General features: G+C 39.3%; 2 protein-coding genes across 3 annotated transcripts in view; one reads left to right on the forward strand and one right to left on the reverse strand.

The window, feature by feature from the left end:
• The first annotated feature begins 3,017 nt into the window (after positions 1–3,017).
• Positions 3,018–20,744, forward strand: col9a2 (procollagen, type IX, alpha 2). The gene is made up of 32 exons (XM_004073871.5): positions 3,018–3,215; positions 4,268–4,342; positions 4,827–4,862; positions 4,943–5,005; positions 6,249–6,302; positions 6,427–6,462; positions 8,782–8,805; positions 8,932–8,985; positions 9,086–9,139; positions 10,359–10,409; positions 10,485–10,541; positions 10,613–10,666; positions 12,827–12,880; positions 12,978–13,031; positions 13,495–13,548; positions 13,648–13,701; positions 13,808–13,861; positions 13,978–14,031; positions 14,760–14,813; positions 15,421–15,465; positions 15,540–15,593; positions 15,689–15,742; positions 15,824–15,877; positions 15,961–16,032; positions 16,363–16,398; positions 16,480–16,524; positions 16,953–16,985; positions 17,069–17,215; positions 17,302–17,356; positions 17,508–17,696; positions 17,768–17,845; positions 19,445–20,744. The coding sequence occupies exons 1-32, from the start codon at positions 3,144–3,146 to the stop codon at positions 19,648–19,650; spliced, it is 2,076 nt and encodes a 691-aa protein (XP_004073919.1). The 5' UTR covers positions 3,018–3,143; the 3' UTR covers positions 19,651–20,744.
• Positions 20,745–24,934: 4,190 nt separating this feature from the next.
• col16a1 (collagen, type XVI, alpha 1) overlaps positions 24,935–26,180 on the reverse strand; it is a 106,049-nt gene continuing 104,803 nt past the window's right edge. For both annotated transcript variants that reach the window (XM_023959863.2, XM_023959862.2), the window contains one exon: positions 24,935–25,338. In XM_023959863.2, the coding sequence (XP_023815631.1) occupies positions 25,145–25,338 (194 nt within the window). In that variant the 3' untranslated portion in view covers positions 24,935–25,144. The remainder of the gene's footprint in view (positions 25,339–26,180) is intronic.

Here is a 26,180-nt window from a genome sequence, read left to right on the forward strand (position 1 = left end):
TTTTCTCCTTTTTAATGCTCTGTCCACATGAATTTTTTCGAGCACACCAAATCCTCAACATTTACTTGTCAATAAGACATCAGCAGAGGTTTTGAACTTTCTCTCGAATGTTTTACATGTTTTATCTGCTCTTTGCAGAACCAGTTATTTCCCTTCATATGTCTCTTGTTGCTGAGGGTGGAGTGAACGTAGCTTCATGCATTGATTTGACTTACCTTTCAAAATGCTGTTGTGCACAGCTGTGTAATTGCTTGAAAATGTCAATTCTATGTTTTTTTTTTTTGTTGATGCTAAATTTACCTGTGACGCAATTTTGATGTTGGATGTTGTCTCAGGTGCAGAACATGTCCTGTCCACACATAAACGCATTACGGATGGCCGGATTTTTCATCTGATGACCTGATTTCACAGGTTTTCATCCTGACCTGTAATCAGCAGGTCAGCCTCTCAGGCAAAGCAAACACACGATGCACATATAATCAGTTAAAGGATACTAGGTCAGGAAATGTGAATCTCTCATCATCCAAATACTGTTGAAGCTTTAAAAAAAATGGATGTTTTCAGGCTTCACTGACAGGATTCTTTTTTCCCTACTTTGCCACTCTGTAATTCACTGTTTTTCACCAGCTGTCACTCAAACAGACGTTTCATTTTCATCCAGCTGTCTACTTTATGACGCCTATAATGATTTTGTATCTAAACTGCTACAATTATCGAGCTAGCGCTCGCCACGAGTGCAGTTAGGAGCTGCGGCATAAAAGCCATGCAAATGACAAAGCAGGATCTTGTCTGCACCTTTAGCACGTGCACATGCAGGAGGTGGACTACTGTGTCCTACATTATGAGGCAATTCTGCTATTAAAAATGTACAGTAGACGTAAAGATTTCAACCCAATGGAAGTGCGGCTTCAAATTTTGTACTTTATGCCTTTTGACATGCATGATCTCAAAAATTCAAATAATTATGCACATTTACCTTGTCACATTAAAACAGAACATGCAAGCTAGAGAATTTTCTGACTCGTTTTTGTCATTTTGTAATTGGAAGTGACTCACAGGGATTCCAAACAAAACAAAACCAAAATAAAATTAGCACAACTCTGCTACAAGTGTTGGAGAAATTTAAAGCAAGAACAAATGGCATGCTCACAAAAACGAATTTGTTAAGTGCATATTACGGTTTTAATTTGTGGTTCTGCAGTGTAGCCATGAACCAAGATTTTGAGTCTATTTGATTACAACATGCTTTCATAATTTGTATTTATATAATTTGGTCTGTTTACAGATGTGCATGCAATTATTCAACCATACCAAGTACCAAGTACCAAACTAGAGCTAAATAACTGCAGACCTATACCTAAATAAATAAATTGTGTTTTTAACATGTTCTTGTTGCATTTTTCCATAGAAAGGACATATGAAAAATAGGAATACTAAGCTTAAAATTTGATTTCTGAGTATTTCTTTCTTGAAATTTTTGTGAATCAGGAGCAGACGAAAAAATGCCGTCCAAAAAAGGTCGTATTAATGACAGAAAATACGCTGGGCGGGCCACAAGCTTCCTGCTTTTTAGACAAATAGATCCATGTACATCTTTATTTTCCTCGTCTGGGCTGGAATCTGGATCAAGACTGTACATTTGGGCAGTTCCATTAATGCTTGCCATTTTTGTTGCACCAGTAATCTTAGGTTGTGGGTTTGAGGGGCTGTAAGCTAGAGCTCTGAGTTATGGGTGAGAGGAAGGAGGCGGGGTAACTACACACCAACGGTCCCACCCACCCACAACTCATGTGAATTTTTAAATAACTACTGCTGCGCTGGAAAAACTGTGTTCTAGAAAATCACCATTTTAATCTTTATTTTTGGCTAAAAATGGCATAATCAAAATTATGCATAAAAGACCCCTGGGAACAGATGATCATTTAAAAATATTTGAATTTTTTAGTTTCAAAAAGACATAAATCTTTGAGATTTATAATAATAGCATCCCTTGCATCAACTTAGTTACCATGCAACTGCAAAGGATCATCATCCTAACAACAATTGTTGTCCCTTGTGCTATCTTAGATGACACCGCCCTTACATTGACGTGTTCTCCCTACCATGACAAAGGTGGATAAAGGTGGAAAAATTTCATGTAATCCATGGACACCAGTGAAGATCACAAATCATTGAAAAAAAAAGGTTCAGCGCACTGTCTAGTGGGTCTAGATGACCCAACTCCCAATGTTAAAGTGCCTAGGGTAGCACAAGAGTTACATTGTGTTACTTTTACAAAAAATGGAAAAAAATGGAATTAAAATGGATTTTGAGAGAACGCAGGAAAAAAAAATACAAAAGCCTTCAGAGACGCATTATATTCAGACCTAATTTGTCATTCATAAGAATAATGCAAATTCTCCTGCAGTCCACAACAGATGACAGTCCACTCAAAAAATCAGGGCTCCTGGCATTTTCTAATTTCAATTTAATATCAGCGACAATGAGAAATGTCACATTGTTGCTGGAAAGGAAGGTACAGAATAAGCAAAACCACGTTACATAGGTTAACGTGTATTTGCTGCCATCTAGTGGACAGAAAGAGCAAGACTGAAAATAGTACACAATCTGTCCACTAGGTATCACTTTTTAGCAATGTCCTTGTGTTGTTCCATTTACAATTATTTTGCTTCTGTGACCACAGGATGTCAATAAAAAAATAGTTAATTTACTAATAAATAAACATTATTCATTTATCTTTTTATTTGTCAAGTCTGTCTTAGGATAAAATAAATAAATAAACCCCAGATTTTTTTAGAGGATGTGCTTTTCTGAGTTGGATGTAAACTCATACATCTGACTTCTTCAAACTAAAACTTTGAAAAGTGGGTCAAATGTTTGTGGACAGTTAACTGCAGAAATAAATGAGGAAGAAAGTACTTTTCATTCACTTTCAGGGGCCGGCGGTTGGGGTAGAATACACCTCTCTTTTTTTCTCAACACCCCTACTCCATCCCTCCCCTTTCCTCCTCCATCCATCCATCCCTCTCCTCCTGAGAGGAGTTTTTTTTTTCTCCACGAGGTGCCGGCCTGGAGAGGAGTGGAAGAGCGGAGAGGGGGAACGTAAAGTGAGGATTTGCTGATCTGTACAGGACAGAGGGACCATGGCTGCGCTCCACGCCTCGCTGAAGTCCTGGGTTGTCCTGCAGACCTTGTGCCTAGCTCTGGCTCAAGTGGTGAGTGCACGAGGGAAGTGCTCGGCTCAGGCTTCCTTCCCAAGTCAGCAGTTTGTGGAAAAGGTGCCTCCAATGAAGCCCGAATGGACCCTGGAGTGATTCTCTAGGTTTTTATGTGTGCACGACCTGGCTTTGGAGCATGGATGTGACAGATTTGGATACTTTAAAACGGCTTCCTGCTATGGAGACAAGGAAAAGTGGACACTTTTACATGGATTTTCAAAAAGAAGAGTTCATGTTGAAGACATGGACTTTTACATTTGTGTTTTTATTTTTACTTTATTTTATTTCCTTTAGAGCAACAGGAAGCAAAGATAGATAATTAGTGTGCACTGACATGCAAACCCAAACTTTGCAACCAGTGTGTGAAATCCACTGCCGGGAGTGACACCTCACTGTGCTCTAAGTGACTGGAATTGCTAAAATCTACTGGACTTTTACTTTTTTATACCCTGTTTTTGATGTTGTATTTGCAAAGACTTTGGTAATCTGAGGGATTAACATGTTTGTCTTGCATCAGACAATCTCAATCAATACAAAGTAAGATGGTGGGGGGCTTAGGCAGGGGAGGTGGCAGTAAACAGTCCCAGTCTTATGACCCCTCCCTCCTACATTCCTCCTCAATTCCTTTGCTACTGTCCTTTGTTTACAATGATTTATTATTTTTTTCCCAGCATTTTTACTTTTTTAAATCATGTTTTGGTCTAGTTTCGTGCGTCCTCTAATTAGGCAAAAATATTATTTTACATCAGTCAATCAAATTGTTAGGTATGGCATTTAAAATATGATGACACATCGTTTAGCATGACGGGTACTGAACATTAAACATTTGATGTATTTTAATGTTGTTAAGGTTTCATAAAAAATATGTTTTTAATGTACATGATAGTTGTAGGTATGATTTTTTTTTAACTCTGAAGAAAAGTTGTAACTTTTATCTGTGTGTTTTTACGTTTTTATTGGTTTCACTCATAATATGTCGATTTGTTTCACCTGAACTATAGTGAGAGTAATAATATCCAAACACCTTTTCTTTCCTGTCTGTCTTTCAGATGGGTCCACCTGGACCCCAGGGTCTGCCAGGCCCATCAGGCCCCTCTGGCACTCCCGGCTCGGATGGCATTGATGTGAGTGTCCGCTCAGGTTTGCCCAACAGCTTTTTCCTCCACAAAGATCCTCATTGTGCTGAAGGAGCTGGGAATTTGGATCAACCTACACTTTGGGAGTCTTACCTGCAGATGGCACTGTGAATGAAAACACAGGCACAAAGGAACTCTGTTCTCAGCTGATAGAAGGCTCTTTGAGAGCATGTGTAACAGTAATGTGATACATGCAGGTTATTCTAAGGGTTAAAGCAGGCAGGTTGGATGAATGTGCTGGAAGTGGAGGCGCATGGATTGAAAAAAAAAAGTCTGCATGCCGTCTGATGTCAGCTCCAGTTGCTCAATCCCAAACCAAGAAGATGGCTCCATTTATTTGTTTGTGACTCTCTTTCATGTCATTTTCTTGATTTTGGAGTTAAAGCTGAACATTTCAGAGAATCAGTTTGTGGAAAAAACTATATTTCAGGACCGGACTAAACGTTGTTTTCCTTTGCTTTTTCTGTTTCAGGGAGAAAAAGGAAAACCTGGGTCCCCCGGACCTCCAGTGAGTTTGCATCACAGAATCAATTCTGTATGTTGTTGCAGTAAATTCGGCTTCATCCGGTTTGTCGTTGTGTATTTCAGGGGCAAAAGGGAGAACCAGGGCAGCCTGGTCCAAATGGGCCACCAGGGGAGAACGGCATTGATGTGAGTAAACCCACGACTGAGTCAGTCTGCATCACAGAAGACAACAACAAATAACACAGCTATACTGACTGTTTTTTTAATTATTATTTTGTTTTATCTACACTGTAAGTATCTAAAGAATCATTTCATTGTTAATTAAATATTAATAAATATTATTATTGTTTTTAAATTTTTAAATAAAGGTTTAATGATAATAATAGTTCATCTGTGTCATGTGACCCTCAACAGGTTTTTTTGTTTTTACTTTTTAATCATCCATATGAATTCACTTTTTATGTATTTGGTGTTCAACACATTTTTTTGCAAGGTGGTCCTTTGTGGTTTATTATATTATAACCAGCAATTCTTCCACAGTTTTAGCTCAATCATTGTTTTATAATTGTTTATATAATTGGGAGTTGGGTCATCTAGACCCACTAGACAGTGCTCTGAACCTTTTTTCTTCAATGATTTGTGATCTTCACTGGTGTCAATGGATTACATCAAATCTTTCCACCTTTATCCACCTTTGTCATTGTAGGAAGAACACATCAATGTAAGGGTGGGGTCATAGGATAGCACAAGGGTTAAAAAAAAAAAATCTGACTGTAGGGTAAAAAATGGATGGACAATTATTTCTTATTTTAAGAAAATGATTCTTGTCACTAAGACATGTTTTATCAAACTAAGATTATTTTTAAAAATCTTATTGATAAAGAAAGCCAAAAAGTACATTTTCCTTGAAACAAGGATTTTGAACTTTTTAAAGGTTTAGTTCTTGCAGTGAAACCAATGATAGAGATGAAGATACAAGCCTTTTAAGCTCAGGGCATAATGGGTTTTTAGCACCACAGAGGTCAGTCGGTGCAGATTACTGCTCAGTCTCAATTAGCAGAAAAGTTGTAATTGTCAAATGATCACATGTTAGCAACACAAACACATGCACACGCACATTCCTTGGAGATTTATTTGCTAATCCGCCCTGGAATCTAAGTCTTGGCATGGTTTGCCAATTACCTTCAAGAATAGCTCATTGCTCAACATGATGTGAGTTCACCCAGTCATACCGCCAAATGCAGTTTTTAAAAAGGAATATATATATATAAAAAAACACACACACATATATATATATATATATATATATATATATATATATATATATATATATATATATATATATATATATATATATGTGTGTGTGTGTGTGTTTTTTTTCTGGGAGCATCTGATTTGTCTGTTTTCATCTTTCTGCATTTGTCTCCAGGGTTTGATTGGAGCAAAAGGGGATCGCGGTCCCATTGGGAGACCAGGCCCAAAGGCAAGGACTGAACCTTTAGTTAGAAAAGCGTCAACTCTCTTTTCTCTTTCAATATAAAAACATAAAACCTGATTAATTTGCTGTGGAAGGAAAGGCAGATTTGTTTTTTTATTTTTGCTTACAGGGTCAGCCTGGTCCGAGTGGTGAGCCTGGGGCTCCGGTGAGTAAATCCTTTGTTTTTCTCGAATGGATAATTTAAAAATAAAGGGGTATAGCTAATCTGATTTTTTTTTTAAAACTGACAAAACTGAGGTTATTGTCTTTAGGGCTAAGGAAAAACGGTTGGAGGGTTGCTACAGAGCTTCAAGCTATTCATCAAAAAACTACCAACCAGACCAGAAACGTGGGTGTAGTCATGGATACAGACCTAAATTTTGATGTACACATTACAAAATCAGCCTACTATCATCTCAAAAATATTTCAAAGGATTAAAGATACCAGAATACATGGCTTACCTCCTGACCCAGTATGTACCAGACCTCTCAGGTCATCTGGATCTGTTTTTCTTTTTAAGTTCCTAGAGTCAAAGCCAAACATGGAGAAGCTGCATTCAGCTTCTATGCTCCACAGATCTGGAACAGACTTCCAGAAAGCCTTAGATCAGCTGACACACTCATTTAGCTGCATTTGATTTGTTTGTATTCATAGGTTTATATCAGCACTGTTCACATATGCTTGATTTAGAATCTGTTCTTTTTAATTTTTTTTTTAATTCTTTTTTTATTTTCTATTGTTTCTTTTAATGTTTTATGTAAAGCACTTTAAATTGTATTTGTACATGAAATGTGTTGCACAGATAAACTTGCCTTATTTACACCTCTATAAGTTCAAACCATCATAGAAAAATAAGTCAAGTTATATAGAATGAAAACAAAGATTTAGATCGGGATCAAAGATTTACAGCCAATCAGGACGCAAAACAGAAGTCGCTATTAAAAAAAAACAAATAAAAAACAAAAGTTGTAGCGCATCATACACGACTCTTGAGAATAAAACAAACTACTTAAAAGAGAAAGCTGTTAAAAGTTTATAACAAGTTGATTTACTCTGTTTAAGTAATTTCCTCTAAACATTTAGCAGTTCAACTGTAACCCTTGATTTAAGGTGGTCAAAGGTCGAGGTCAATAGTGTCAAACCAGAATCATGCATGATTTTAGTTCACAAAAAAAGTGACAGGGAATTAACGCAATTAGTTTGCGAACCGGTAAAAAAAAATATTCTTGACGTATTAGCAAGTAACTTTAACTACACAATTTTCTGCCTGTGACAGGCAAACAACCAGTTCAGGGTGTACCCATCAGTAGCTAGGATAGGCTCCAGCAACCATGTGACCCTAAAAGGCATTCACTGGGTCCTAAAAACGGATGGACGGACAGATGGATGGATGTTTTTTTTTTTTTTTATCAGAATCACAATTAGCTTTATTGGTCATGTATAAGTGCAAATAAAAGGAATCTGACTCCAGAAGCTCTAAGGAAGCAACAGTAGATAGAACCAACTCAGTTGCAGACCTTATCCTGCCTGCTTTCCATTCTGAAATCACATCTTGGTTACTCAAAGAATTACTGATAAAAATTGTCTTCTGCTTGTGTGTAATTGAACAAATATCCTTGTAGGAGGAAGTTATTTGCACAAAAAAACATTGCAATTAATGTTTTTTTTTTGCATTGCATATCTATTTACTCAACAACCGGGATCAGACAAATCTAACAGTGTTTTCTTTGAAATGGTTTCTGGTCTCTTCAGCTTTTTTTTAAATTTATTTATTTAGTTGATTTAAAAAGAAGTCAAAGTATACATTGGCATATCAGACATTACCATTTTCCGTCTGTTAGGTTGATCAAAAAACGACCCTCCGAGGCTGTTTGCAGAGTGAATTATGACCGACTTGTAGGTTCACTAACAAGCATATTGTAACCCAGCTGGTCTCAAACAGCACCCTCCCAGATCATCGTTCTGTCATGCCTGAATGCGTGACCAGCTGTACCCCTGTTTGGCTGAGTTCACCAAAATCTGGCAGATGCTTTCCACAGCCGACAAGCGGTTTGTGGTTTGTTCAGTTACTTCCCCTGGATTCCATATCTGACAATGTCTATAGCCACTAGGTGGTGCTATGAATCCATCCACTGCATACCCTCCATAGTGGGCTGAGAGGCATTCAATGTCATGCTTGGATGCTGTAGGACTGTAAGAGTGAATCTGTAGTTTGGAATCAGGGTGGGGGTTCTTGCTGTTTCTCTACTGAGAGGAGATCCTGTTCCTCTTCCAAGCAGGCTTCCCTCTTTAATTACTTTGTTTCTAATCAATTGTCTAAAAAGTGCTGGAAAGTTTTTAAGCTGCACTGACATTGTACACCTGCATTACAGAATGGTTGTGTTTGCTGTTACCTGGCCTTCACAAATCGTAATCGTATTCTGCTTGATTTCCGACTTGTTAAATAGGGATTTAACTTCATGTCATTTCTATTTTTCTTTACAGGGATCCGGGCTTCCAGGTCTGGCTGTAAGTATATGTAGTATTAAGCAGTTTGGTTTTATTATTTAACGGATTTGCACTGAGAGGTGACACTAATTTATGATATTAAACGTTTTTTTTCCAACACTTGGGCCCACATTATGGTTCTTTTAGGGAGCTCTTGGGCCAACTGGACTTCCAGGTAAAATTGGACAAACCGGTCCAAAGGTACATGCAGCAGAACTCAATAATCACATCATTCAATAAAACCTGAGTTGGATTGCTAACTTCCCAATCACAATAGCTGTCTTTTCTCATACTTATGTAGGGAGTAATGGGACCACCTGGACCACCAGGACTCCCTGGACCCCCTGGAAAGCCAGTAGGTGTCAACCCAAGATTGATTGCTTTTCAAATTCAAATTAGTTTTTATCTAACTAGAAAAAATCTGAGTGATAGGTAAGTGAATTCATACAGTTACTTGTGAAATAGATTTTGCCAAAAACAAACTAATATTCATATTTGTTATCGATTGTGCTGTTTGGTAACTTAAAGTCCCACTCTGATCATCTTTTAAGTGTCCCCAGTGGTCTTTTAATTACAATTATGCTGTTTGTGGCCAAATTCAACAAACCTGTGCCATTTTCTACAGAGACACAGACAATTTCTACAGAATGGCAGGGGTTCATTTGGCTCTGAGATATGGGCAGGACTGTTGATGTAGAGCAACCACACCCCCACCTTTTTTGTTTACACACTGTCCTGCTAGCTTACACCCCCTAACAACCCCTACCTAACATTCATGAATGGCGAGCACTATCGGAGCTATCCAGCCGTACAGTTAGAGTATGTAGTCAAAGGGTATATTGCTGCTTGGATTCCATATGATGGCGGTGGAGGAAACTGGGAGCATAAAAACAAGCTAAAGTTTCCTTTGTTCTGCCTTAAACTGCTGCCAAAGATAATTCTGTCCTGTCTGGGGTCACTTTGTGATAAAAGAAGAGCAATACTAAAATATCATCATATAGTCATCTACCATCTAGCATTTAGCCCTACCAACATCGGAGTCAGTGATTGGTCAAAGTTCAACCTGGTTTAACTTTGAACGTGCGTCCAATGACTCTGCTTGTTTTGTACGCAGAGCCTGAAAGCTGTCGTAGAAACTTGTATAGCGACCTGTGACCGTGAAAGTTTTGAGCGTGGAAGCCTGAAACGCACATATATTTACTTTTCCTTGGAAGTGGTCACTTAAACAGACATGCTGAGGGGGGTGTGAATGAAGCCCACCTTCCTGGTGTATCCAATTGACTTTCAGCAAATTGCGGGGGGAAGGCGTTTCCACTAAGAGGGATGTTCCCAGCCCAGGGGAGTATATCTGTTTAGCTTTAGTGCTGTCTTAGGACAAATAAACCACTATCAGATCAGTGGGCTGTCTTTTTCGACTGTAGCAGGAATGCATCATCTCCTAACTCAATCTATAAGCAGAGAGATGGAATGATAAAGGAGCAGACCAGGTGGAAATAAAAAGAGAGTGCTGACTTAGCTTAGAGAAGACAAAGCATCTTTTTTCCAAACTGTGACTCTCCTCATTCACGTTTTAGGGTCCCCCGGGCAAATTCCTTGGATTAGAAGAAGGCAGTGCAGACATACAGGTATGATATTATGACCGGTTTTAATAGTGTTCACACTGTTACAGTGCTGTTTATCTGGATTTTTCTCAACAACAGTGTCCTCTCAACTGTCCAGCGGGTCCTAAAGGCCCTCAGGGGCTTCAAGGTGTCAAGGTAGTGGGAATTTCACATTTGTTGCCTGTCATCAATTTACAACCCAGGCCTGACAACATACTCACTTTTAGGGACACAAAGGGCGTGCCGGAATTCTTGGCGACCCAGGCAGCATTGGAAAACCGGTGAGTGTACTGATGCACGCAAACAGACGTGCATGTTTTTTGTTGTATAGCCGTGCGCCCTGACCCGCCGTCCAGGATACGAGGAGGTGAGGATTAGCGTTAATGAAGCCCCCAGAGGCACATGACTGCTCTAATCTGGCTGTAATTACTTAGGCTGGGCCATGGCCTTGCAGTCTGCATACAACTCTCTAAATGAAAGAAGTGGTGAGCACACAGGTACATGAAGGAGACTACGAGAGCGTCTGGGTTCATGCAGACCTCTCACCTCGCCATATTAAGCTGAGTTAATGAGCACACTGTGGGCTCCCATGGAGCTGCTAGCCAAAACTGAGGACTTAGCCTCTGATCTTCTCACACACTGCTTTCTGAATGCACTTCAATGCAAAAACACTCAGGACACCCCTAACCATTCTTCTGAGGTTTCAGAGGACATGCCTTGACTTTACATTGCTCTGTAGTAAAGAAGCTGCTCAAATCCCCACCAAACTTACATCTTGAAATATATGTGTGGAAATGGTGAGCTAGGGCAATACTTTAGGATGTTTACGTTCTCCGATGCTCAACTTTCTTCATAAATTGTCTTGTACACCTACTGAGAGCAACTAAAATACATTTTGAAGGAACATTTGAGGCATGTAGTTTTAGTACAGATATGACAACTGATCAACAAACAGAAGCAAAGTTTGTAGATTCAAAGGGTGGGGAGCATCGGTGAGAAAATGTATTTTACTTTTTAACTGACTGAAATATCCCACATATGTAATCACTTATTATTAATATATGTTTTCTCATAGATTTATCTCCCTTTTTCTTTATTTCGACCAGTAGGAATTGCTCCACTGTGGCATTTAGCATTTCGCTCTGCCTTTCTTTTGTAGTCAAAATTGTTTTAAAAGAATCACTTTTACCTTGGTGAGGTAGATTTTTGGTTGCAGGTGTGCTGTTTTACGACTTTCTGATTAGCTCATTAATCCAGGAATGCTTTTGTCACAACCGCCCTTTTGGGTGGATACGGGTAAAACATGGAAAAACCAGTACGGAGCACACAGGTGACCCACACAAAAAAACAAGGTCATAGACCAATCGGTGAGCCCATAGGGCTAAAATGTCCTTTTACATTTTTTACTACGGGTAAGCTGAGAGCGACAGGTTGTAGCGAGCACTTACAGTATATAATGCACACAGAGTAAGGAAGTAGGTAAGATGCAGGTGTGTTATACCGATTTTTAATTTTTTAGACCCCCACAAATCCTGCACAATGTTAGTGGTGTTCAAGTGAAAAGTGTGCTGTCCTTGCTGGAAGCCTAACTCCTAGATAAGCGGAAACAATTAGAAAACAGTTTGGGGCAAGGGCGTGTGGCGTAAGGACACCGTACGACAGCTTAACCCATCATTAATGCGTGCAATTTTTTGAACTTTCCAATTTTACCACGTCCATTAGGGAAACCACACGAGCATCAAGGCAACTGCAAGAAACACCAGTGCTTCCTTTAAGATGGATTTGTTCTTGTCTACAACCCTCCATGGGCCTGGACAGTCAAAAACAACCATAAAAAAGATTTACTGAACGGAACATGATTCTGCAAGTTTATTTCAATGTTGAGTTGCAAACTTTTCTTAAGTGTGCAAAATGCATTGGTTCCCCTCCAAATGTGGGAACTTCAAGGGATGTCAAACCTCAGCTCACCATAAATGAGAAGAAGCTGCCAACTTGAAAATTGTGTTTATGTCAGCATTAACACAAAAAGAAAAGCATAAAGCTTTAAAACATCAGCAGAAAAATATGAATTTGACAGAGAGACGGTTACTGAGCTCTCACTTTTGGCCAGAGTGTGCCTCAAATTCTATGAATCTCTAAGTGTGAAAATGGGAATTGGGCCATTAATTTTTGATTAGCAAGCTCTAGCTGGCTAATTAACTGCAGTTAGACTTTATCAGGCTTGACTCGGCAAGTACACAGCATGTAGCCATCAAAGGACAGCTAGAAGATATAGCAAACTGGTTTCCATTGCATTTATAATTTCCATGTTCTAAAGCTTTTCTGTCAAAGTTAGAAGTTATAACCCTTTTATATATTTGGCAAAAAGGTTTTTTTTGTTTCCTTTTTTCTTTGATTTATAAAAGTTGAATACACTTCATCTGATTTCCTATGTCTTCCAGGGCCCCAAAGGAGATGTTGGGATCTCTGGGGAGCAGGGTATCCCTGGTGTGCCGGTATGGTGACAGCATGAAATCATATTGGACAACTTTTTACCTTGATGTGATCATTACCGGTGGACAGTGTCTGACATTGTGTTGACTCCCAATTAAGGGTCCGATGGGTTTGAGGGGGTATCCAGGAATGATGGGTCCCAAAGGAGAAGCAGTAAGTACCCGATTTTTTAAAACGTATTTACATAGAACTTTAATGTACATACTATGCATTTGAATTGAAAATATATAATTGGATATTGCACACTAGGAAGCACAGGCAGCCTTGTTCTCTTTGTGCAAGCATCATCTATTATCAGCAATGGGGACATATGGAAATGATACAAACAAAAATCTCTCTCTTCCTCTAATGAGTTGGGGTTTTGTGAGTTCATGGTAACTCCGACTGTAGTTAATGATCCACTACAGCCATTTGTCTTACTGTTAACGTTAGCTACGTTAGCCAAGTTAGCACCTCGGCTTTGTGCCAAAGCAAGAATGACTGGCTCTCCGTGCACCTCTCATTAGTGGAGTGAGTTAAGCTAATTATGCCTTTATCACAATGAATGGAAGGCTAGTCCTACTTAGCTTGCTCTCAGAGCTATGGTGATTGATGGTACTTTGTTGTTTTCCTGCAGGGCCCTCGAGGATACAAGGGAACATTTGGACCAATAGGGATTCCTGGACCTCCTGTAGGAACACATGCATAACAAGTCAAATTAAAACATGGGAAAACTATCAGGTTATTGTATATTTTTTTCAGTAAACAAATAAAATGGGGTCTTTTGAAGGGTGAAGAAGGACCTCAGGGACCACCTGGAGAGCCAGGAGAGAAAGGAGACAAAGTGGGTGATCTATCTTTTCTTTTCTCTTAAAGACATGTCTTGCATAGCTGAACAACAAAAGTTATGTACATTGCAAGTGCACTAAAACAAATAGTTTTTTCTACAGGGCAGCAGAGGTATCCAGGGTTCTCAGGGTGCAGTTGGTAAAAAGGGAGAAAATGTAAGTGAAATTTGCATATGTGCTGTGGTTATATTAACATAGTGAAGTGTATTAAATTAAAATGAGTAAAATGTGTTTTCTAAAACTCAACTCAGTGATCTCCCTGCTTTCTTCAGGGTCTTCCTGGTATTGATGGAAAAGACGGCACACCTGGCATTCCCGGAATCAAAGTAAGCTCCATTTACCTGTGTTATCTTAGCAAATTTGATCCCTTAGTCACAACTGCCCTTACGGTTGGATATGGGCTGTCTGGTGGTAAAAAATGTGCTAACCTGAACTGGGCACCGAGGTGCCCAACATGAAATGTTAAGATTTTAGACCACTCAGTGAACCTGTAGCGATAAAATGTTCATGTACATTTTTTCTACAGGCATAATGCAGGCGACAGGTGAACACTTCTAGGACACATAAGTATAAGTAAGGGTGAAGTAGGTGAGATGCAGGCACGTTACACAGATTTCAGATTTGTTACTTTTTTCAACAGCCCTGAACCCTGTGCACTAAGCAAGGGGGCCGTCAGCGCTTTTCTATCGATAGGTTTGCACCCCTGTTGCACGCTCCGTTCTTGCAGCCTGACTGTTAAAAAGGAGGACTTACTGACGACAAGAGTGCAGGATAAGGACACTATACAACAGCATCACCCATACGTAAACAAATACTTAATACACTTAACACATGCACAAAAATAGTATGTTCCATTTTTATGATGTCCCCTTGAGGTGGCTGTACGAGCCTCAAGACACACCTACTGTCACCTTAAGATGTGGCACCTCCTGCCATAGGGGCTGGCCAACCTTAAAACCCACAACATCCACAAAGTTTTACCCTCGTATGGTTGCATTTGACTAAGGCATTACTCATAGCACGTTTAAAGATTTCTTTCTTTTTTTATGTGCAGGGGGCTCCTGGGCAGCCAGGAAGGCCGGGTCCTCCTGGTCCTCAGGGAACAGCGGTAAGTCTTTTTTATTGTGCATCTGCTACTTTTAAGTGATTGAAGCAGATGCATATAAGTGCTATCATCCAGTTTACCAGTTTGAGGGACAATATGTTCCTCTCCTCAGTTGAACCAAATCTGGTATTTTCTGTTGTCCAGGCATTCATCCAGCTTAACTGCAACCTTTTGACGTGCACACTTTTAGAATATAAGCCACCTTGAAACAGCACTTTCTCTTCCACTGCAGGCTATTTATCACAATCAGGCCTGTGGGACACACACACAAGTGTGTGTTTATATGTGTGCATCATCCTGACTAAGGGGTAATGAAGCATGAGATGCACACTTTGCTGTGTGATCACAGCAGTGACACCAGCACTGTTGCAGACTCAAACACTGGAACTTGGTTTGGTTCCTTTGAAAAAGCACATAACACAAAGAAAAGAGAGTGCAGAATAGATGTCACTGGGGCTGTTTTGATGTTGCCATTAAGTTAACATTATTCTTACTCACCAGGTGGAGTCACACACTGTTTTACGTTTTCATTTGTACATTTAGAGCACATTCATAACTGGATTTCCTTTTCGGGATATTCCATTTACAGGCTTGTTTGTTCTGTCTTTAGGGATTACCTGGATCCTCCGGGGCAAAGGGAGAATCTGGAGATAAGGTTTGTATGAAACCATACTTGTAAGTCTTTATCTTTCTTTTCTGCGACTTTACTGATTGCTCTTGTCTCCAAAGGGCGAGCCTGGACCAAGGGGTCATGTTGGTCTACCCGGTTCTCCAGGACCTCTGGTAAGCTTTCAAAAATATGTTTTTTTTTTCAACCAATGGGCTAATGTTGTTTTCCATAAACTGAATATTTGCAATAATTCATTACAATGTGTTAGGGAGAGCCTGGCATTCCTGGGGAGGCCGGTATGGAAGGAGTTCCTGGACCTAAGGTACAGTTTGAGATCATTGCAACAGAGCAGAGAACTGCTGAGGCTCTGACCTTGCTGACTCTCCTCAACTGTCCTCTGCAGGGAGACAGAGGCCAACGGGGACCCACTGGCCAACAGGGACCAGTTGGAAAGCCGGTAACCTGCATTCGATTCTTTTTGTGTGCATTAAATTGAGCATAGGTTGCAGTACAAGCAGCATTTTTACTATTTCCAAACAGGGAAGCAAAGGAGAAAGAGGACCCATTGGTATCCCGGGAGCACAGGGTCTTACTGGAACTAAGGGAGACAAGGTGTGTGCTCTAAGGTGCATGAAAATAATATTTAATTATCATATGCTCTATGCTCACTCAATGTTGATGAACTTGCTATGCAGTGGTGTAGTTTAGCAACCTTGTCCATTGGGGGCAGTGTTTACCTGTAAGTAGAGCTAAGGGAAGCTACAGTGGATCGCTGAATAAAGCAGAAAAATTATCATCTAGGTATCCTCATCTTGGTTTCCTAGATAAAACAATGTTATTTCTTAATTTATAATGATTTCAATCAATATTCTCTTTTAAAGACAAACCCCATTTGGGAATTGACATAATTCACCTGAATCCTCCCCTTTCTTCTTCCTTCAGGGTTTCCAAGGCAAAATTGGTCCAAAGGGAGATATAGTGAGTGAGCACTTTTACTCCTTTTTAGTTAACGCCAGCCTTCCAGCCTCCTTTTCATCTTCTCCTCTCCGTTGCTTTTAGGGCGACCCAGGTGTTGAGGGATTGGCTGGTGAGAAAGGAGAAAAGGTAAATAAAGATTATCTTAACACAAGCTCTATTGCTATTTGAAACCTGCTACAAAGCACCCCAGGGAAGAGTTTCCATTTTCAACTTTTAGAATTTAGATAAAGATTTCTAAGCACTTCCTCCTGACGCTTTCGAAACAGAGTGATATGAAGCGTCAGGAGGATGTTGAAACCACACCAAAGTTGGAAGAAGAAATGCCTGTTTTTGAATTTGCTTACAAATCCCCCCCAAAATAATCCAAAGGAAAAGTAAGCTGTTTACATGACAGGGAAGCATTTATGCATATTGGCTTTTAAAATCGCCCTGTTCTAAGACACCCACTTAATATTCCTTCTTGGTTTATGGCTTAAAGAGTCTCTCCGAGGCGCAGATGATAAATGGAAGTGATGCTGTGAAAATGCTTTATTTAATTTTTTTTTTTTTGAAAGGGTATCTCTGGTGAACCAGGGCCCAAAGGACAGGTAAGAGTATTGCAGTGTAAAATTCTGATGAAGTGCTTCTTTTATTACTGTTGTCTCCATAAATTATGCTTTTCCTTATACAGCAAGGAATCAGGGGGGATCTTGGACATAATGGACCCACAGGAGACCCCGGAAAACCAGGCGATCAAGGACCTCCAGGGCTGCCGGGACCAAGAGGACTTCATGGAGAACGTGGAGTACCTGGCATGCCAGGCATTCAGGGACCACTGGTGAGTCCGGTTTGTCTCCTCTTGGCAACATTTTTTTGTTTTATTTTTGCCTATGCAGTGCTCACTCTGACTCTCCTTCTCTTCAGGGTCGGGATGCATCTGACCAGCATATTATTGAAGTGGTTTTGAAGATGCTGCAGGGTGAGCATCTAGGCCCCAATAATCGTCTTTGATGTCTGTAAAGGAGATTAGAATGGTTGATTTCCCAAAGCTGCTTTCATCTCCTGAGCAATCAGCTACCAACATCCAGAGTGGCTGGATAAAAACAGGCATGCTTCCTGTTTTGTTGCAGAGAGACTAGCAGCAGTGGCGGTGAGTGCAAAGAGGGCTGTGCTTGGAGGTGCAGGTGTGATGGGACCTCCAGGTCCCCCTGGACCTCCTGGAGCACCTGGTCCTCAAGGACCGCATGGCTTACCGGGTCCCCGTGGCATCCCTGGTATTTTTGGTGCACCTGGGCAGATCGGAAACATAGGACTCAAAGGTAAAGACGAAATAGCGTCAGCAGCATGTGTTTGTTTGCTTACATTTGTTCATAATTCATATAATCCACAGGAAAAAGAGGGCCAAAGGGGGAGAGGGGAGATCCTGGCAAACCACACCAAGGACAGCCAGGACCTCCAGGAATTCAAGGTAGAACGCAAGACCTACATTATTCAAGTCCTAAACACAATAGAAGTCAAAAGTGTCTGTTCCATTAGTCAATCTGAGCAGAGCTGCAGATGCAATCGGCATGTGTTGAATTCCGACATATTTTCTTTCCATTCCAAATTACTATTTTCATTCGTTCATCTTCTAAACCTGTTTTGTCCCTCTTGGGGTGAAGGGGCTGCCAGAGCCAACAGGTTGTCTGTCGCAGGGATGAAAAATGTTATTTTAGTAAAAAAAAAAAAAAAAGGAAGACCTGTACAACACCTTGTTAACCTGCTTTGTTGCAGTATATTATGCCTTTTTTTGGCCACTTGAAGCAAACCTGTATTGTGACTGAATACTTTTGAGTTGAAAACTTGTGGCCATTCTAACCAGCCTGATTGTTTACTGGTTTACTAAGACACAGTCAAAGGGTTCAGTCACATAAACCCATTTGGCCATTTGATTCTTTTACATTTTTGCTGAAGAACTGCCCTCCTGGTTTTATGTTGTGCCATCTTGAATGGATATTACATACCTAAATCCTGTCTAATTTATATAAATAGAAATAAATGGGATTGGCAGTTGTTGGTATGACCATTCTGTGGCCACAGATTTCCCTGACAATGGCAACGTGCCCCATTTAAGAGTAGAATCAATGATAAATATAAAAGTCGAAACTTACAAAAAAGCCCATCAAGGAAGTAAAAAACCCATTTTGATGCATTTTGATCGAAGGAGAAGTTTGCAACTCCAGGTTTCAAGAACAACAGGCCTGGTGATTTTTCAGAACCCTGCATTCAGGATACTATTAAGCTGTACCTTTTTATATTGTCGAACAAGGAACTGACTTGGTTTTGTAACAAGCTTTCTACCAGTTTATTTGTGAATTGACCTGGCTCCATTTACTTTCCTTTTCAAACCTGGTTCAATGCAGAAATCCAAGTGTCACCCCTACTTTTAGCACTAACAGGCTCTCCTTGGTTGTATTTAAAAGATTGTCCTCTGATACTTTGGTTAATTGCAACCAAGAAAGTTTGATTTTTAAACTTTTTTTTTTTTTTTAACTCTCCATCATCTTTATGCCTGGTTCATAAACACTGTGTTGTACTCAAAAACTTCCTTTCCACTTTCTCACATTTTGCTTTTATGTGGCAACTCTTTCACCTCTTCACGGCATAAGATCAAGCACACCGTTCAGGTTTTTTATGGACCAATTGAAAATGACCATAAAAAGGGGGTAGTTTGGAGGCAAGAGTAAAAAAAAAAGAAGAAGAAGAAGAAAAGAACAATAAGCAACTGAAGGACTTGGCATTACATCTTTCACCACAGGAGAGGCTGCTGAAAGAATTTTAGAGGCGTCATTAACTCCAGTCATTTACCAGATGCTCTTGGGTGAGAATGTAATAGGACTGCAACTACACACACTTATTCAAACTGAAGAAACACACTGTCCCCTATGCACACACACATACGAATCACACTTTTGAGTAATCTAAGGCAGTGGGATTTTAGTCAACCCTGGCCAAACTGCAAAAAACTGCGACTTCTCCATAGTTATCTGCCATAAATAGTTCAGTCACTATCTGACCTATTCTACAGGTCCTCCTGGCACTGATGGTGTGGCTCGGGATGGAAGGCCCGGTGAAAGAGGACCTCAAGGATCAGCAGGAGAGCCAGGTTATCCCGGCAAGGCAGGTCCTCCAGGGCTCCCAGGCTACTGTGAGGCGGCCATGTGTCTAGCTGCATCAGCATACACCTCACCCAGACTACAGGAGGCGGGAACGATCAAAGGACCCAATGTTTAGAGGCCTGTCTCTCCATCAGAAGTTCACAACACCTCACAGAGAGAGAAGAAGGGAGTGATGCCACTCTTCGTAGTCGGACAACACCAACATCAAGAACAAGAGGTGGGGGATGGTGATGGTGCTGAAGGTGAAGACCTCACCCCCTCTCTCTTAAATCTGACAACCTGAAATTTTGACTGGTAAAACATCAGGACCTTAATCCCCCGCATCACCATGACAACAGCAGCCCACAACCACCTACAGTCTTTCAAATTCTCCCTTGTTTTGTGATGTCAGTGTCAGCACCATCTGAAGCTGTGTGAAAGAAACACTCTAGTACTGAGCTTTATTGTCTCCCACAACCTCCAAGAGCCAGGAGGAGCTGGAAACCAAACTCAAGAAAGATTTGATTCTGCCCTTTGTTTTTCTTTTTCTTTTTTACACCATTGTCACTTTAGATACATTTCATTGGTTCAACATTTTGGGTGACTCCTGTTGCCCTGCCTTTCTTGAAACATCACACTTCAAGCCTTAAACTGTACCAATAAATGATTGCAGCCTAAGTTTTCAGTCAGTACTGTACTGTAAAATGTATCTTTTCATGTGTAAACTTAAGTGAAATCTTTGATTTAACGTGTGTACATTGATCCCCCCTTTTCCCTTTCTCATTCCCTGCTTTCTACCTAAGTCTCATTTTAGAAACTAACGACTAGCTTTATATCTTCTTCTTGTTGCTTAGCAACAGCATATCCCAACGGGAACTACCATCTCCCACAATGCAGTGCTGTAAATCTTTGTAAATGTGTGTTGATTATTATGTAGAAAAAAAGTAATGGGTTACGATATGCACCACCAAAAATTCTGGATTAATGAAATCAGTGAATAATGTGGAACTCTCTCCGAAAGAACGTTTTTTTTTTTTTCTTAGAGCGAATCAGTTAACAGCCCAAATGCGCTTTCTATGCCACTGTCAACTATTCACAAGACGACTGATTTATTTTCTATCCGAAAAAGCTATTTATTGTTCTTTATACAATCATCTGTAAAAAGGGGTTTGTTTCCAGGTGTTCAGCTCTCTCCCAAACAAATAAAAAGGAACCTTTTGTAAAATCCAACGTTCTTCTACGTCCTCCTGGGAATGGATGCTTATCTACTTCAAACTTCTCATATTTATATTTACCATTAATAAATACCTTTATCAGCAGTTAACACCCCAGTTGTACAGACTGAAAGTTAACCTCATTCAGCAATGATACTGAGATCGTTGTGTACATTTAGGTTTCTTTTTAAGCAAATACTATGAAATGATTTATATATTCCAGCAATTAAGTGTAAATAACTATCTGTACATATATATATATATATATATATATATATATATATATATATATATATATATATATATATATATATATATATATATATATATATATATATATATATATATATACACATATATATGATGCAATTGCATCAGGTGTGATGGAGCAGAAAATCCTGCATGTCAGAGTGACCAGAAAAATGAGAAATAAACTCTAACTATAGCAAAAAAACAAAAACAAAAAAATGCTTCTTTCTGAAAAATCTTTTTGATAGATTTGAGAGTGCTTTGAAGTTTTGAGAGCTCTAACCATCTGTATGGGAAAGTCAAACAACAACACAAAAAATGATTTTCTTTCCATTTTTTTGCCATCAACTATAAAAAATATTAAAAAGCAATTGCAAAATATCTTTAGAACTAAAAAAAGACTACATAACAGTAAAAATACATATTTATATAATAGTTAATATAGTAAAGGTATTTTATCTATCCACACAGAAAAAGTGCATCAGAAGAAACAGTTAAGACGTTTCAACTAAAGGTAAAAGGATACATTTTCTACAAAAAAACAACTTAAATTAACAGTGGATAAAGCCTTGTATTATCATTATTATTAATTATTGTGTATTTTGTCTGCCTTTTTGTTTTTGTTGTTTGGTGTAAAGTATATATGTGTAAAAAACACAATAAAAAAAGGAAACATCAGTGAATATAATATAAATCAAATTGCTCCAAGAACAGTAGAAGGGAAGACTATAGCATGAATTAGTTTTCCAACATAAGTAATGTAAAAGACCAAGTAATCTGTAGTCTATGAGGCCAAACCAGTAAGAAAACCAGACAATGACAAGAAACACAACAGAAGTCAAGAAGAAAAAAGACAACAAAAAACATAAAAACATACTGTATTTTCCACACTACAACCTGTGTAGGTACCATAACCGTTCAGCGTGCAACAACCGTTCGGGGTCCTTCGACTAGTGCTGCCGTCACATTATGTGACTGGCTGTCCGTTGGTCCGATGACGTGTCAGATAGTGATTGGTCTGGACAGATACTACCATAGAAGAAGATATTATGCTGTCCGTTGTAGACAAACAGAGCTCCGACACAGATCGAGATTATCTTCTAAATGTGCTTTTCTTATTATGATTATTATTAAGTACATTGCAGTCGAACGCACACTGTATCCCTTGTGCTAAGCTTTTATCACAGTGGACATTTTAAAACACCTGTGAAGCTCCGTTCACACCGCCTTCTGCAACGGACGCAGAATGAAAAGTCTTAGGTTTTCATGTTTATCCTTTGTGCTATCTTAGATGACCCCACCCTTACATTGACGTGTTCTCCCTACCATGACAAAGGTAGATAAAGGTGAAGAGGATTTCATGTAACCTATGGACACCAGTGAAGATCAAAAATCATTGAAGAAAAAAGGTTCAGCGCACTGTCTAGTGGGTCGAGATGACCATACTCCTAATATTAAAGTGCCTAGGATAGCACAAGGGATAACCAAGCACCTTCCCTGCCTGCAAACACGAAGTTACGAGACTCCAGCTGCTCTGATCAGAGACACGGTTCGCTAACGTGGAGCAGCAGGTTCATTCTAACAGCCACAGATCTTTTTACAAAGCGGGTTGTGGCAAAATCTCTCTAAAAACATTGCTAAGAATACTGTCAGACACTACTTGTGAAGGAAAACAACTTTAGGTTACAAAAGGAAATGTGAAACGAAAATATGTAGAGCCGGGTAGATTACGATGCTACGTAGTTTGTCCAAGTAGGGTTACCATAGTGTGACGTTTTCCTCAGTCGAAAGGACCCCGAATGGTTATTGCAGGCCGCTGCTGCTGCGGCGGGGGTCTTGGTGTGGGGATGGCTGGGCACTCTCCCTCCCTCTTTTTACATGCCACCATCCATTTTAGAAGCACATGAAAAACACACACTATAGCACAGGTGTTAGCTCACATTTTCACAAATAGTTTGGGTGATTGAATGAAATTTTTCACACTAGTTGGTTTGAAGGCATAAGTATGAGTGTGTGAACAATATTTGTATTGTGTACATGTTGACATGTTAACATTTATGGAGCCAACAGGTATGTAAGATTTGAGTGTGTGTGTGTGGACAGGCCCCGCCCTTATAGACTTGTATTACACATCACCATAATGAGTATAACTATCCAGAAACCTGTTGCTTTATGCTGCTTCATGGTTTTACCCACCCTTTCTATAATCACCCTCCTACCCCCCTCTCTCTAACATCCCTCTCTCTTCTCCCTTCCTTTCCTTTCCTGTCTAGTCCAACACAAAAGATTTTCAAATATGATTTAAAATGAATAAAGTTTTGCCTCGATTACAAAAGGGGTTTCTCCAGACATAAGATTCATAACCCCTATTGTTAAAGTAAAATGTGTCCCACACAAGAGGCCCTCAGCTCTCATCTGTTTGCCCAGCTGATGGACAGGACAAGTACAAAAACATAAATAAATAAATAAAATAGGCAAATCATAAGGAATAAAAAACAACAAGACTGAATATCTGCACACTTCACTATTGTAACACATTGATGCTTACTAAGCTTCATAAAACACAGCAAGAATCTACTATATTACAGCAAAATATGGACAGTTAGTCATAGAACCATAGAGAAAATGCTAACAAGTCAACTAAACTACTTGTGGCTCTTCAAATTTCAAAATTTGTTAAATTCTTCGTTTTCGGTGTCCCTTTGTAACAATTCCATCGAGCCTGGTGAAGACTGAGCAGTGCTTCTTCTTTTGCATTGCTGTAATTAGCAAACACTGATGCACACACCTAAAGCGCCCTCTAGTGGACGTTGCTTTTTATAAATCACATGTCACAGCCCTGGCCAAACTATGGCTCCCATCCATCCTATTTCTGAACTCGCTAAATCCCTTTGAGGTTATAGGGTTGCTGAAACCTGTCACAGCGAGAGCGCCTCACAGGACTAAACCCCTATGATGAACTATGCAAAGAAAAACTCTAGAAACTAGTAAGTGAATTACTGAAGACAAGCACCGCAAATACACTAGCAAAGAGCCAAATCCACAGTGCAGGAAGCATGGAGCAGGTCTGGTTTAAACGCTTGCTTGTTGACTGAAATGGTTTTTCTAAGAAGAATTCTTCAACAGAAAGAAATACACAGCGTTTTAAGGATGTTTAGAACAAAACACACAACAAAGAGACCTTTTTTTAAAAGCACTTTAATTCAGTCTAATATTTTCTGGGCGCTACTGTGGTCAAACAAATATCTGACCACAGCGCAGAGTAAAAGCACAGAGCATGTAAATAATTCGAAAGTCCACATATGCAAATAAAAAGTATCTGAAAAATAAGAAATCATTTAAACAGAAGAACTTGGGGTGAATATATTTAAATATAATTACCATTAACATGGCTCAAAAACATTTTTTTTAAATCCCAAAATAAAAGAGAATTAAGAATTCTACACTGGCTTTGAATCGTTTTCAAATTATTTGAAAATTAGAAACTTTGAGAGAACTTTATTCTAAAAGTTTAGAAGATTTATCAGAACCCAGGGAACTGCAAAAGCTAATATGTTTTAAGTAGCAAAACAAATGAATGTCTATAAAAAAAAAATGTATTCAACTTACTGAACACATTCATCCCATTTGAAAAGCCGAGGGAAAAAGAAATACAGTAAGATAAAGAAATCTGAATTGATTAACATTTTTTCCACAATACCAGCAATTTAAAAATGGCTAACTATCAGAATGTCCAATATAAAACTTTTAAAAAGTATAAAAAGCCAAAATACATAAATACGCATATAACTATTTACAAAACAATCAATGCATCAGAGAGTGTAAATGCAGTGGTATCTAAAAATATTCGGGGGCTTTTTGCTGCATGTCAAATTCAAGCACCAGTAGAGGCAGTTCTGGAAGACTGAGGTGGGAAATGTACAAATCAAGAGGAGAATAATGCATGGAACTATGATGAAATTGTGTTTTTTTTTCGTCAAAAAGAATCACAAAAACCTGTTGCGTATTCAGTTCCGATGGGATCCAAGGTAAGAAACTGTGTAGCCAAAGTTTAAATAGCGAAAGCAGCTCCTGTTTTCAAAATAGTAAAAAAAAACACGGTCTATCGCTTTGTGGGGTCACAAAATACTTTTCTTTGGTCCCTTCCCCCCATGAATCCTCACCCCACTACCAAGGCCCTTTGACAGGTGGGCCCTTAGGGCTGTAGTCTACTTGATGGGTCATACAGTCCACAGGATTACATCGACCCTCTTTTCCTTTAGTCCCGGGTGGTCCAGGAGGACCAGAGATCCCAGGAACACCCTGTTGGCCAACTGGCCCAGGGGGTCCCACTTTTCCATAGCCGGGGGGGCCTGGAACACCTACAAGAATTAGAGAGGAAGTTAAAGAAATGCACTCATTTTCAGCGAAAGGCTTTCAAATTTTGTTAAAATTGAGATGATGCTCAGTGGTGACTGTCTTTTGCAAAAACCAAGGTTAATTATAAAACTACTTTTACTTTATTTGAATCAAAACTGAGGGTGCATTCAAACTGGAAAAATCATTTGGTCCTGACAGAGTTCGCCTAATTTGTTCTGGATCAAGTCCTTAACATTGCATTTGTTTTGTATTCAGACTGCTGTCAAGTGGACTTTCCTGCTTCAAACCAAAACTTGTAAAAAAAAAACACATAACCAAAGATCTGTTTAATCATTGTCCAGAAATTATGAAGACGGGGAAAAGCAACTAAAGACAGACACTATGGAAGTGCTGCGCTTTGCAGTCCTTGGGAATAATTCACCTTTTCAAACTTTATATTTCGATCATCAATTTTAAAAATCTGTTTCACAGTCAGGTAGGACAATTTTTACTGCTGCTTCAGACCGGGTAAAGCGTGCTGCAGGGCGGTCACTGGCAAAACGATGGCTATGAAAGGACACTGATAAGTGTTTATGCCATTTAGATTGTCTGAAAAACATTGAGAAGCAATGTGGATCCCAATTAAAGTTGTTTTAATAAGCCTGCATTTATCAGAATCAGAGGAATCAGAATCCTTTTTATTGTCACTGTAGATGGTGATACAAAGAAATTGAAGCTGCCTTGGAGTGATGAAGACAAATAAAATGAAATAAAATAGAAATACTGTACTCACATCTCTAAAAAAATGTACAATATGTACAGAAACAGTTAAATATTAAATATGTATGGACAAAAAAGAATGGAA

This window comes from Oryzias latipes, chromosome 11 (genome assembly GCF_053564925.1).
Source record: "Oryzias latipes strain Hd-rR chromosome 11, Olatipes_Hd-rR_3.1".
Classification (NCBI taxonomy): Eukaryota; Metazoa; Chordata; class Actinopteri; order Beloniformes; family Adrianichthyidae; genus Oryzias; species Oryzias latipes.